Source organism: Corythoichthys intestinalis, chromosome 7 (assembly GCF_030265065.1).
Source record: "Corythoichthys intestinalis isolate RoL2023-P3 chromosome 7, ASM3026506v1, whole genome shotgun sequence".
NCBI lineage: Eukaryota > Metazoa > Chordata > Actinopteri > Syngnathiformes > Syngnathidae > Corythoichthys > Corythoichthys intestinalis.
In genome coordinates this window covers 52,638,454-52,653,040 of record NC_080401.1, presented here as the reverse complement: position 1 = coordinate 52,653,040, position 14,587 = coordinate 52,638,454, and the positions used below count along the sequence as shown (strand labels likewise).

The following is a 14,587-nucleotide window of genomic DNA, read 5'->3' as shown; positions in this document are numbered from 1 at the left end:
CAAAGAGATGTTTTACCACCGCTAGACACGTTAAACACGCTGGAATTAACTCTCTTAGCTGGTGGGAAAGGTTCACGACAGTGTTTACTAACATTTAATTTTGTATAAATGTGAAATCATATTGGAGGTATTGCCTCCTCGGCAGCCACCCTCCGCAAACATGTTTTACATGTCAGTTGGCCGTCCTCCTCTTAGCCGCGGCCGTCTGTAACTTTTCTGTAGCCAAAGTATTCCCATACCAGCGATTTCATTTTCTTCAGTGGGGAAAAAGTTCAGGAGTTTCACCTCCTCCAGCCATCATGTAGCACAACTGACTCACTGAGACTGAGCATCAACCAGTGGGGGAGGGTTGAGCCTTACAGCTGCAAGCGAGGGCTTTCTCCGTTGCATTTTGGGACATAAAAAAAATCTCTAATACCGTAGGGATGGTATGACGGAAAATTTTGAGGTTTTGAAACCGTGATGTTTTCATACCATAGTATACATTTAAATCGGTAATCGGCACATGTTTAGTGTCATGTAATGTTAGGATACCATACGCTTATTCAACCTGTTGATCTCTATTCTTATTTTATATTGACTTTCAAGATGACATGTCTGTTCTTGGTGTTGAATTTTGAATTTTTCTCCCAAAAAAGCAACTTATACTTCGGTGCGACTTGTATGTTTTTTTTTTTCCTGTTCATTGTGCATTTTTTTCGCTGGTGCGACTTATAGTCCGAATAATACGGTTCTAAGTTTATTTCTTTTTTTAATGTTTTTTAATTAATGAACATTTTTAAGAAAAAGAATTAAGAGAATATTTCCTATTAAGCAATAGAATAATATAGAATTTACTGTCATTGACGGCGATAGACGTCAAATCCATTTCGACTGGGAGGGGCGAATGAACGAACGTATCCTAGCCGGAATGGATTGTACGTCTATTGCCACCAATTGGTCTTTTTAATATAAATTTTTGTTCTTTTACTAACTAACACAGCACATATTTTACAAATTACTATGTATAAACATAGGCTAGCAGTGAATGTGTTGATAAACATTCTCAAAAATTGGTCAGTTAAAATGTTTTTTGGTTTTTTTTTTTTGTCTTAAGGACTTTTTCAGATTTTTAGTGTTAATTTCTATTGATAAAATAAACAATCGATCTGTTTATTAAAGCTGATTTAAATCAAAACCCTGTTTCACAAGCTGTTATGTTATCGCCATTTGCAAGCATCACACACAAGATAATCATCAGAACATTTTTCAAAGAAACCAAGCAAGATCAAACAAGTTTTGTTCAGGACGGATTAACTTTTCTTGAAATAATTACCCTAAATCGCAAATAAAAATAGTTGTGGGTTAATATTGTCAACAAGATATGTCATGTTTTTTGGTGGTGGGAGTGCAAATAATAGAATCAAATGATGAGTGTCAAAAACAGCTTGTATGATTGTTCTTGTGTTTTTCATGCTTTTTTTTTCTTCTTATCAGTCAGCTGAGGTGATGTGGCAACAGTGTGCCGTTCACATTACCAACGCCATCCAGTACGTGGTGGAGTTTGCCAAGCGCATCTCTGGCTTTATGGACTTGTGTCAGAATGACCAGATTATCCTCCTCAAAGCAGGTCAGTAAGAAATATACCCAAAAATTTCACACTGTAGTTTGTTCTAAACTGTTCGTCTGAAGTGGGATTAAGTGTTTTCTCTCTCAGCATGTAACTCCTCACAAACGTAGCAACGCTATCTGAGCAACAAAGCTAAAGCTACATTTGGTACTCATAAACACAGTAATGTTGGATAATGGAACACTCGCGCTAGCAGGTAAATACTCAACTAGGGGTGTGACAATCCATCGAAAAGGTGAATATACCGCAATAATTTGGAGAGACAGCGTGAACCAAAAGTGGTATTTGCCATGTGGCAAAATGGAATTTGCCATGTGGCATTTTTTTGCCATGTGTTAAAATGGATTTTGCCATATGGCATTTTTTCTTTGCCATGCGGCATTTTTATTACCATGCGGCAAAATGGATTTTGCCATGTGGCATTTTTTTTTTTGTCATGTGGTATTTTTTTCATCATGTCAAAATTGATTTTGCCATCTGGCGATTTTTTTGCCATGTGGCAAAATGGATTTTCACATGTGGCATTTTTGGGGGGGTATGTGGCATTTTTTGGGGTATATGTCGTTCTTGCGGGCCATGCACGTCCATGCCATTGACGGCTATGCACCTCCAAATTTTCCATTCATTTTAAATGGCAGAATAACATGTGTGGCTGTGATTTTTGACCATACACTTTACATTATAGCACATTGACGTTCAATTGGCACCCAAGTCAGGCTATGCCATTGGCGGCTATGCACGTGTGTGGCTGTGATTTTTGACCATACACCTTACATTGCAGCGCATTGACATTCAACTGGCACCCAAGTAAATGGACTGTAATACCCCCCCCCCACCCCCACCCCAAAAAAAGCCAAATGTCAAGATCCATTCATTTTGCAACATGGCAAATAACACTTTTTGTTCACGGCCCTGCTGACAATTTGAAGCCCAAAAGGTTATCAATATGCCCCCGCCAAAAATCGATATAACATTTTAAATTATGGTCACTGTTTAAAAGTGTCTACGTCAACTCACTAGTTGCCATTGGCAGTGCTACACATCCTATTCATTTTGACTGGATTGGACGTCTAGCGCCGTCACTGGCACTGAAACTACAGCATTCACAGCTGGTTTTGTGGGCATTTACAGGTTAATTCCTGCTGATTTTGAGTCACTTCCTATTCATTTGGGGGACATTCTCGAGTCCCTTGCTGTTCAGTAACTCAAAATCAACAGGAAGTGACCTGTAAATGCCCAAAAATCAACATGGAGTGACCAAAAATCAACAGGAAATTAGATGACATGCCCCAAAATTAACTCATTGCCTGGCTTTGGCTTCCGTTGACGGCCATATATGTCCAATCCGTTTGAAATGGCAGTCATGGCAACGAATGAACGAATGGCCAGGATTGGACATCTACTTGTAATAAACTCATCCCTAATCACAGCATAAGGATGAAAAGAGCCGGTTTTCTGTTTATTAGTTGTATTGTAGAATATTGTAGAATGATTTCCTTACCCATGTATTGATAACTGTTGTATCGCCATATCGAGAGATCGTAATTGTGAGCCTATTATCGCAAATTGTATCGTATCGTGAGGTACCGAGTTTCCCGCTAATCGCGCTAATTACGCTAATCAAAATAGATGAGTGAAACAAGAAATCATGATGCTAGTTTGCCTGTACAAGTCTATAAAATAGCCATTTTGTTATTTATAAAGCCGTAGCGTTCAAAATGAGGAAAAAAATAGCGATTTATAGTCTGACAAATACGGTATACAAAAAAGTACTACGTCTACGAAAAATGAATCACGATAAAATTGGGGTTTACTTCAAATCATAATAAAGAACACACATCCAAATTGCGTTTTGTGTCAGTCCAGCTGTCGTGGCAAGAAAATGGGCCTCTGGGAATACCGGCTCCCCTGCTGTGTTTGTTTATGACTTTCCCTCCTCATGGTTGGGCTAGCCGTTCTCTTTGTCACATGAAAGTGCACACGCGGTCAATTCGCCTCAAGGGGCCGCTGACTTCACTGAGCTGGGCAATCACAAGCACGCGGCGTGACTCAAAAGGTCCTCCGTGGGAAGAATGGCGGCCCTTGTTTGGATCACGCCGCGTTTATTGTGCAGACTGTCCTGCTGTGGAGAATGTGTTTTTAAAATGACTGTTCGACTAATCGGACCTTATCAAAAGTATCAGTGTATAAAAGGAATGTGCGTACGTGACAACACCCAGTGTGCGTTATTGCCGAACCAGATTCACCACTGGCAGGCTAGTTGCCACTCAGTCAAACCTGACGGTAATTACAATACTTACCTAGTGACTATTTTCATTGTTACGAAACATCCTCAGCTGCCACAACATGTTCTTTTACAGTAAATAGCGCACCTAGCACCCTGTACGTTAAGTCCCGCCCCCTCAAGCACAGGATTATGGCCACACACAAATCATCTTTACATCCATAAACCAATTTTTTACTAGAGTTGTCCAATAATAACTTTTTAAACAATATCTGATATCCCGATGTTGTCCAACTCCCAAAATCCGATATCGATATCTAACCGATACCGATACATGCGGTCGTGGACTTGACATAGCAAATTTTTTTTGTGTTGCCCCTCTGGATGCATTAACAATGATAAATGTAACAACTTAACAAGGTTTTCCAAACAAACATTCTGTGAAAAATAAGAGAATAACTTCAACTGAAGTTATGGAAAAGGTGCCTATATTGCACCCAGGGTTTCCCCTGGGATTTTTTGAAGCTGTGGTGGTTGGCTGCATTGGAGTGGGACAGCCTCACCTTGTCGTGCCACAGCGACATATCATGACAAATGGGAATGTTTTTTTCCCAAGAAGAACCATAACAAAGATGGATTTGAAATATTTCATTAGCCAGGGTAATCACGTTGCGCTCAGCATGCATTTTACGCATTTTACATGTACGTAAAATGCGTAGCTGATTACAGCTACATTACCCTACGTAATAATACGCCTTTTTTTCTCGTAGCCATAGTACCATTTACATCGTGTGGTCCTTCTTTTTCCTTTTATCTTGCCCTAATATGTACTACATTACCAGAACAATAATAGTCCTTCTGTTAACGGACCCATTTCAAGGAGTAGGTGGAGATTCTAATTGTCGTGTAAAGAGTTTTAGTAGTTTCGGTGAAAAGCTGATTACATTTTTTTTTTGTTCATGAACTACATTTCCACACAAACTCACATCGAGGTACCATTTAGCTCAGAAAGGAGCAAAAGCATTTCTTCATTGCGGGCAGCAATTGATAAAAGCAAATATATAATGACACCTTAATAACTATCTCATCAAATACATTTCATGAAGCAATAGCATTTGGTTAGTAATAAAATGCAACAATATGATTCCTTAAATGTATTGAAGTTGACCTGTGGAACCTAGGCTGGTTTAAACCGTTCAGAATGACAAAGGCAGTATTATCAAGAGCTAAACATGTCTCTAGTTATCAAATTTAAAAATGTCTCTTACTGCAATCAATCATGGAACATGCTATTTTAGCAATCAATACTTCATTATGAGCCTTCATTGGTAAAAGTAAATATTTAATAACCATTTTATAATTACCTTATCAAGTTGCTCAGTAGTATGTCACAGGCCCAGCCACACACAAAAAAAAAAAAAAGTCCAGAAAATACGGTAGTTGTCGATTAATCGTGGCAGCTCTAATTGGCAGACATAATGGCCCTCCGCAGGAAACCATAAATACAGTGTGACCCCCGAAAAAAGCTGGCTTTAAATGATCTGTCAGTGCCATTGACGGTGATAAGCTACCGTAACATGCTATGAATAAACTCTCACCTCAAAAACTTTCACTTCCACTCAAACCATACCGGTATTGGGATATAGTTGGGAATAAGCATAAAATCCTATTAACAGCCATTTTGTTTTTTATCCACAGGCTGTATGGACGTCCTTTTAATCAGAATGTGTCGAGCGTACAACCCCATCAATAACACATTCCTGTTTGATGGAAGGTTCGCTCCTGCTCACTTCTTTAAAGCACTTGGTAAGTCCATCTTCTTCTTCAATTGCCACGCTATTTCTGTGTACTGTACATCCATAACCAATCAATTTCCCCCCATGCTTCCTTTCAGGGTGTGATGACCTTGTGACGGCTGTGTTCGACTTGGCCAAAAGCTTTAGTCGTATCCAGATGTCCGAGGAGGAAATGGCACTTTTTACGGCCGCTGTGCTGCTCTCACCAGGTGAAAATTACACCCTATTTGACCATAGGGCTGCCAGAGATGATTATTTAGATTACAGTTATTCAATAATGACTTTTTAACCGGTAATTGATATCCCGATATTGTCCAACTCCAAAAATCCGATATCATACAGATACCAATATATACTGTCGCGGATTAAACATATTATGGCTAATTGTATTGTGACCCCCCACTGGATGCTTTAATAATCATAATGCTCACATAAAATCCCAGGGATCTTAGTTTGGAGACATCTAATGGTCAATGAGCATAACTACTGTGCTAAGGTGTGACCAGCCTTTGTATAAAGGCAGAAGCTTCTGCATTCACTTTGAAGGCAACATGCATTTTGGGCCAAAACGGGTGTGGAAATTATCAGATATCATTTTAAAATGCTTTTATCGGCCGATATTATTGGCTTCCTCAAAATATCGGACAACTGTAATTATAGTTGGTATAGGATAGTTGATTAATCACTGATTACAAATCACGTTATTTACTATTGTATTAGTTTTGGCTTTACATTTTAGCTAGAAACAAAAACTATGCGCTAAGAAAATTTGCATTTATGTAAAATTTCCGAGTTCATAATTTTTGGTTTATTATATACATACAGTATATACAGTATGTACGTATCTGTATGTGTGTATGAATATGTATAGATATGTATATGTGTATTATATATTCCAATATATTGGAATATTATGTAACTATATCATTGATGTTTACAAATGTCTCATTTTTTCATTTTGAAATTGTACCGTAATTTTCGGGACTATAAGACGCTACTTTTTTCCTATATTTTGAATCCTGCGGCTTATAGTCCAGTGTGGCTTATTTGTTGATTTATTTGGGTTAATAAGTAACACTTCATTTGACAACAGCATCATAAGACTGTCATAAGACCGTCATAATTATGACATGACACTATCATGGCCATTAATGAATGCTTATGACAGATTCCATGAAGTGTCATCCGGCAAATTATGTCACTAACTCCATTTATGTTATGTCCAGCTCGGAAATTTTACATCCATTCAAAAGTGAGATCATTTGCCGGATAACAATAAATGACATACGTTATAAGCATTCATTCATACTCATGACAGTGTCATATCATAATTATGATTGTCTAATGACACTCTGTCAAGTAAAGTATTACCAAATACCATATCTAGCAATTAATGGAACAACTGGAACAGTAACTGAAGAAATAATTAGCACAGAATATTAATTTTGATTGTTATTTACATCTGTAGCCCTGCAATGCATGCTAGGAGGCATGTTGGACAACAACAGTGTTGACAGCAGGTGGTAGCAGAAGTTGTTTGTCTCCCCCAAGGGAGAAGTGATGGCCAAATTAGGCTTCTTGAAGCAATGAAGCTTTGCAGCCAATTGGTTCAAAGCTTCGTGGCGGTTCATTTGGTCTTATGACAGTCGTATGATGCCGCTGTCAAATAAAGTGTTACCGGTTATTATTTTTTGGTGAAAATAACCCATAATACTGTGAGGACAGCTGCGGCTTATCTATGAACAAATGCTGTTTCCGTGCCAAATTTGAAGGATGCGTCTTGTAGTCAGGTGCGCGTTGTAGTGCGAAAATTACGGAAATTAGATAAAAATGAGAGAATATTTCCTTTTTTTTTTTTTTTTTTTTTTTTTTTTTTTGGAGTAAATAAAAAAAAAATGTAAAAAGAATATTTCCTTTGTTTAAAATATACAAATTTCAAAAAGAATAAAATTGAAAATATTAACTGTTTGACCTTTTGTTTTAATATAAAATGTAGGTTAAAAAAAAACATCATTGAGGACTATAGAAATCAAAGAATATTTAGTTTACCCCCCTATTTTTCTTTTTTTTTTTTTTTTTTTTTTTTTTTTTTTTTTTTTTAGAATTAAAAAAAAGTTTTTTCAGTATATTTTTTCAATGGACATTTTCAAAAATAAAACATTAACTGTTTTTTTTTTTTTTTTTTTTTAAATTAAAAAAGTAATATATATTTGTATATGGAAAAAAAAAACTAATGGAATATTTACTACTAAGAGGGCCAAAAATGATAATTTGAACAATGTTTAGATCAACAATGCCACATAACAATTAGTCAGAATAATCGATTACAGTTAGCAACACTCCATTTTCCATGTGCAGTGTATGTTTAAATCAGAGTTTAAAGCAATTCATCGACTTAATCCCTTCCTAAACTCTTTGAAATGAACTGATTTCCAATCCTGTGTTTTTGGTATATCCTTCTCTAATTGGCCAATTTACAGAAAATTTCTCAGAATTTCAGTGGAGAAGGGAACAAAGCGACATACTTTTCATCAGTACTGAGAAAAGCGGTCAATGTGTTCAACAAAATTCACTCCTAACTGAATTGACGATGGCTTCATCAAGCAATTGTACTAACTATTGATTTGCTTTTTCCTCGTCTTCCTGTTAGACCGACCCTGGTTGACAGATGTACAACAGATCCAGAAGCTTCAGGAGAAGGTCTATGTCGCCCTCCAGCGTTGCTTACAAAAAGGCGGGGCATCAGAGGAGAAACTCGCAAAGGTAAGGAAGCCAACATCAACTTTAATCCTGTCTTGCATGTGCCCTGCCCTGGGCTTGGTGGGCCGTTGGGGGTCCCGTGGCGTGGCGTGCTGGTTGGGGGGGCTGCGCCTGTGGCTCCTGGGCCGGGTGGGCGGACTTGGGAGGGCGTGGGTTTGGGGCGTATCAACTCTTCCCATCCCTGAAAGCCGGTTAATGGGAGCGCAGGTGGCCCGGGGGACCACCGTGGATCCTTGGGCCGCGGGAGGAGGGATGGCCGTGCTGCACCCCTTCTCCCCGCCGCCCGCTCGACCACCCTCCTCAGGCTGGCTGGGTGGGGGCAGTGGCCCTGGGGTGGCGCCCCCGCAGCGTCTCTGCTCGTCTGTGTGGCTCTTGCATGTTTGATGGGGCTCGCGCACAGCTGGATGTGATTGGGCGCGCTCGGGTGGGGGGCCTCGGTGCCGGGATTGCCGATGCGGCAGCGTGGGGTGGTCGGTTGCCGACGGGCTTACACTGACAAGGGATTCACACGATTACTGGTTTCAAGATCACAGAGCTGATTTGCGTACACTCCACCCCTCCCAATCACTTATCTTATAGGCTCCCGCCCCCCTTCTTATCCTGGTCAACGGGCCCCCCACATGGTGTCAACCGGAAATACATCTAGCTGACGATAGCACCAACATTTTCATTGTTAGTGTAGCCGTTCAAGGTATTTCTTGTTGTTGTTTGTGTTTCTTTTTTCTAGGGCTGTCAAACGATTAAAAGTTTTTATTGAGTTAATCACAGCTTAAAAATTAATTAATCGTAATTGCAATTCAAACCATCTATAAAATATGCCATATTTTTCTGTAAATTATTGTTGGAATGGAAAGATAAGACACAAGACGAATATATACATTCAACATACTGTACATAAGTACTGTATTTGTTTATTATAACAATAAATCAACAAGATGGCATTAACATTAACATTCTGTTAAAGCGATCCATGGATAGAGAGACTTGTAGTTCTTAAAAGATAAATGTTAGTACAAGTTATAGAAATTTTATATTATAACCCCTCTTAATGTTTTCATTTTAATAAAATTTGTAAAAATTTCTGTCAAAAAAATAAATTAGTAGCTTGCCATTGTTTTCAATAATTACACAATGCTCATGGTGCTGAAACCCATAAAATCAGTCGCACCCAAGCGCCAGCAGAGAGCAACAAAACACCTAAAAACACACGTAACAAGTTGTCATGACACTGTGCCGTCATTTTAATCTGTTTGAGCGGGGGCATGTACGTTAATTGCGTCAAATATTTTAACGTGATTAATTAAAAAAATTAATTACTGCCCGTTAACGCGATAATTTTGACAGCCCTACTTTTTTCTTTTATTGTGTTTATTTTCTTTTCATCTGTTGCCCGATAAAACCTTCCTGTTTGCTGCTTTGTCTTAATAAATGAGGTATGTTAAAAGAAAAAAAAAATCCTGTCTTGTACGAAGTATAATTTTTCTTTTACCTTTACGGGTAAACAAAATACTACACTTTTGGACTTTTGATAGTTATTTTGTCGGGGTACTTAAAGGGTTAATTCTGATTTACGCGGAAATTCGGGTTACGTCGCCAGCATTGGAACGGAACTCGTTCGTAACCCGGGGACTACCTGTATGTGAATATTTTTTTAATGACCAAAAATGATCACTGGCCAAATGAAGGGTTAAAAGATCTTAAATTTCAACTTTTATATGTCCACTGTAGTGACCAGTCACTTTTCTAATGTACTTCTCCTCCTCTCCTCTAGATGGTGTCCAAGCTTCCCATCATGAAGTCCATTTGCAAACTCCACATCGACAAACTGGAGTTCTTCCGTCTCGTCCATCCCGAGACGGCGTACACCTTCCCGCCGCTGTACCGTGAGGTGTTTGGCAGCGAAATCACGTTTCCAGACTCAACAGAGGGCTAAGCAGTGTCGTGCATTTAATTTTTTTTTTTTGTAATATTTAACGGTGATTGTGTGAGGCAAAAAGAGAGAGAGTTATTAATGTGGCAACAAATTGAGGCGAAAGGCAAAGCCGCCGCTCAATGACAATCCTGCACGCTACACTTTAGAACACACTCCTCTCACTTCGGAACTCCCGACCGACCCACACCGCCGACCCTCCCGCGCCATGCCCGAGGGTGGCTCGGCGCCCCGTTTTGGAGGGAGAAAGGATTAAAGAGTGGCCTAGACGATTTGTATTATCCAAATTATTTTTCTATTAAGTCCTTAAGAAGATGTTTCTACTACAGTTCTCAAAGTTGAATGTAACCTCGCGGCCCACCCGGTTCCGTGTCCCTTAAAGCGCTTCAGCACCGCCTCAAGGCCTGATTCCGAATGTACATATCCTCACTTACCTCGCAGATTTATTTTCGTCCGTTTCAGTCGTCACTTAGGTAGCGATCAACCACTTTTCGCCTTTTCGCAGGTTTTTGGGCGTTTGGACAAAGCGCTTAAAGGGACCATGATCAAACTAGCTATTCTTTTCCCTTTCGTGCAGATATTTATTAAATTTTTAGTTTTTTTACTAGTAAACCCTCAGACACTGATGTAAACAGGCTCTTTTTGAAGCTATCAGTACCTCAGTCCCATGTGCCCTTTTTCCCTTTTGCATAAGCCACTTAGAGAAGAGTCACAAAGATTGTGAACCTATTTTTCACGTTTCATTTGATATAAAAATGCCCGACAGGTAAAACTGAGCAGAACAGTACTCGCCTTTATGCGTTAGTATTACATCCACAGCTGTGATTGGAGGCAAAGGATGAAGAGTGGACAGATGGGTTGCCGGTTTATTTAAGCTCCTTAGTCGTCGCTTAGCAGGGATTTATTATATGCGCCAACTCTCACTACAGCCGAACCTCACTCCAAAGTCCAGACTTTCACTTGGTACAGATTTGCAAACCTGTTACCATAACAGTAAGAGCTAGCTAAACGGCTAGCTTCTACTCCAGAGCAAAAGCTAACATTCGTGCAGATTTGCAGCGCAGTTCCACCCAGCAGTCTACTTTTCATATGTTCATAAAAAGCTAACATTCTTAAATATTAGCAAGCCTATTACCCGTGAAGCTATGGAAACAGTTTCGCATAAGAAAACGCTAACGTTAGTACAGATTTGCAACTATGTTTCCCTAGCAGTTATAGTTATCTTCTGCTCCCAGGAAAAAGCTAACATTGGTACAGATTTGCAAACCTGTTACCCTAGCAGGAACAGCTAGCTAAAAGGCTAGCTTCTACTCCTGAGCAAAAGCTAACATTCGTGCAGGTTATCAACCCAGTTACCCTCGCAGTAACAACATTTTGTTTCTAATTCTCAGCAAATGCTAACCTTAGCACAGATTTGCAACTATGTTAACCTAGCAGTTATAGCTATCTTCTACTACTAAGACAGAGCTAACATTGGTAACATTTTTGTAAACCTGTTACCATAGAAGTAACAGCTTGCTAAACTGCTAGCTTCTACTCCTGAGCAAACGCTAACATTCGTGTAGATTTGCAACCCAGTTCCACCTATCAGTAACAGCTAGCTCAACATTTATCTTCTAATGCTCAGCAAAAGCTAACTTTAGTACAGTTTTGCAACTATGTAACAGTTATGGCTATCTTCTGCTCCGAAGAAAAAACTAACATTCGTGCAGATTTGCAACCCAGTTAACCTAGCACTAACAGCTACCTCAGTATTTAGTTTCCATTCCTAAGAAAACGCTAATATTGGTACAGATTTGCAAACCTGTTACCCTTGCAGTAGAAGATGGCTAAACGGCTAGCTTCTACTCCTGAGCAAAAGCTAACATTCGTGCAGATTTGGGACCCAATTGCCCTAGCAGTAACAGCTAGCTCAACATTTAGCTTCTACTCCACAGCAAAAGCTAACATTAATACGGATTTGCAACTATGTTACCCTAGCAATAACAGCTCAACATTTAGCTTCTACTCCTCAGCAAAAGATAACATTAGTACAGACTTACAATTATGTTAACCTAGCAGTTATAGCTATCTTCTACTACTAAGACAAAGCTAACATTGGTAAAGATATGCAAACCTGTTACCCTAGTATTAACAGCTAGCTAAACGGCTAGCTTTTACTCCTGAGCAAAAGATAACATTAGTACACATTTGAAACTATGTAAACCTAGCAGCCATAGCGATCGGCTACAACTAAGAAAAAGCTAACATTGGTACAGATTTCAAAACCTGTTACCTTAGCAGTAACAGCTAGCTAAACACTAGTTTCTACTCCTGAGCAAAAGCTAACATTCATGCATATTTGCTACCCAATTACCCAATCAGTAACAGCTAGCTCAACATTTATCTTCTACTCCCCAGCAAAAACGAACATTAGTACAGATTTGCAACTATATTAACCTCGCAGTTAAAGCTATCTTCTTCTCCTAAGAAAAAGTTAATATTGGTACAGATTTGCAAACCTGTTACCCTAGCAGTAGGAGCTAGCTAAACGGCTAGCTTCTACTCCTGCGCAATAGCATTCATGCAGATTTGCTACCCATTTACCCTAGCAGTAACAGCTAGCTCAACATTTAGCTTCTACCCCTCAGCAAACGCTAACATTAGTACAGATTTGCAACTATGTTAACCTAGCAGTTATAGCTATCCTCAGCTCCGAAGAAAAAGCTAACATTGGTAGAGATTTGCAAACCTGTTACCTTAGCAATAGGAGCTAGCTAAACGGCTAGCTTCTACTCCTCAGCAAAAGCTAACATTTGTGCAGATTTGCCCTAGCAGTAACAGCTAGCTTAACATTTAGCTTCTACTCCTCAGCAAAAGCTAACATGAGTACAGATTTGCAACTATGTTAACCCAGCAGTAAGAGCTATCTTCTGCTCCGCAAAAAGCTAACATTGGTCCAGATTTGCAAACCTGTTACCATAGCAGTAACAGCTAGCTAAACGGCTAGCTTCTAGTCCTAAGTGTAAACTAACATTAGTACAGATTTGCAACCCTGTGACTGTGATTATGCAAATATTCTAAGTAATTTGAAAAAGTCATGAAGTAAAACGAGCTGAATGTCAAAATGCCCTGCAATTTTTGAATGACCTAGAAGCAGTCCAGAGCCGCTTGTCCCTCTTAGAACTTTTACTACCTCACCCTCTTTTCAAATATTCATGCTAAAGAGCTTCAGCACAATAATGTTCATACGAAATTAGGGATGTTGGGATTTTGAGGTGAAATTTCACCAACTCGTTGGCTGCCACTGGCGAAGATAGATGTCCATATCCATTTGGACTGAGAGGGGCTCGCAGCATGCTAAATGTTCAATGCCAGCCATCCTAGTATATGAAACGGTACAGAAAAATGGTTCATTTTTTAAATTTAACGCAGCACAGTGTTTAAAATGTGTGAACATTTTAGTCACTTTTTTTGCACATTTACAACATTATTTAGGAAATTTGATATTTATTTTTAAATGATAAGTACTAGATAATAAGTACTAAAATTGAATGTTTCAAACTACAACTAAATATTTAATTTATAACTTAACTATAAATCTAAATGTGAAATCTAAATCCTTAATGTAAATGTTAAATCTAAATATTAAATGTAAATTGTAACTATAAATCCTAAATTTAAATCTTCTATTTAAATGTAAATCTTATTATATATCTTAAATGTAAATATTAAATCTAAATCCTAAATCTTGAAACTGGTGAAACTAAATATTTAGCTAATACGCATACACAGTCTGAGCTGCTCCCACTTTTGTGGCTTCCGGTCACCAGTCATGTGAATTTGCATGTCAGATAAATATTTGGTTTCATCCGTTTCAAGATTTAGATTTAACATTTAAATTTATGATTTATATTTGAGATTTATGTTTTAAGATTTACATTTAGGATATGGCGGAAAACATACAAGACTAAAAAAGCAGTTTCTGCTCTTGCACTTCTCTTTCAAAGAAACTGCTGTATTTTAAGCCAAAACAACTGTTCTGTTTGATAGAACTATATGTCTATATGCTGCCATAGCAGATTTATGGCGCATTAAGCCACCGAACTATTTTTAATTTGCCCGTTTTACCCTCAAACCCCCCGTTTGCAGACGTCGCGCAACCGTTTTTGTTTTAACTCAGCCATGAAAACAAGGTAACTAATTATATTTATTATTCAAAAATGTCTGTCATTTTTAGCTTAGAATAATTAATTGATGTCTAGTATTTTGTTTAAAAAAATAATAAT

The 14,587-nt window shown here is 38.6% G+C and overlaps 1 protein-coding gene across 1 annotated transcript in view; it reads left to right on the top strand.

Annotated features, from left to right (window-relative positions):
- The window catches only part of rorca (RAR-related orphan receptor C a), a 42,774-nt gene extending 30,428 nt beyond the window's left edge, over positions 1–12,346 (top strand). The window contains exons 6-10 of the mRNA XM_057841342.1: positions 1,477–1,609; positions 5,532–5,639; positions 5,728–5,838; positions 8,280–8,392; positions 10,161–12,346. Of these exons, the coding sequence (XP_057697325.1) occupies positions 1,477–1,609; positions 5,532–5,639; positions 5,728–5,838; positions 8,280–8,392; positions 10,161–10,322 (627 nt within the window). The 3' untranslated portion in view covers positions 10,323–12,346. The remainder of the gene's footprint in view (positions 1–1,476; positions 1,610–5,531; positions 5,640–5,727; positions 5,839–8,279; positions 8,393–10,160) is intronic.
- Positions 12,347–14,587: the final 2,241 nt, after the last annotated feature.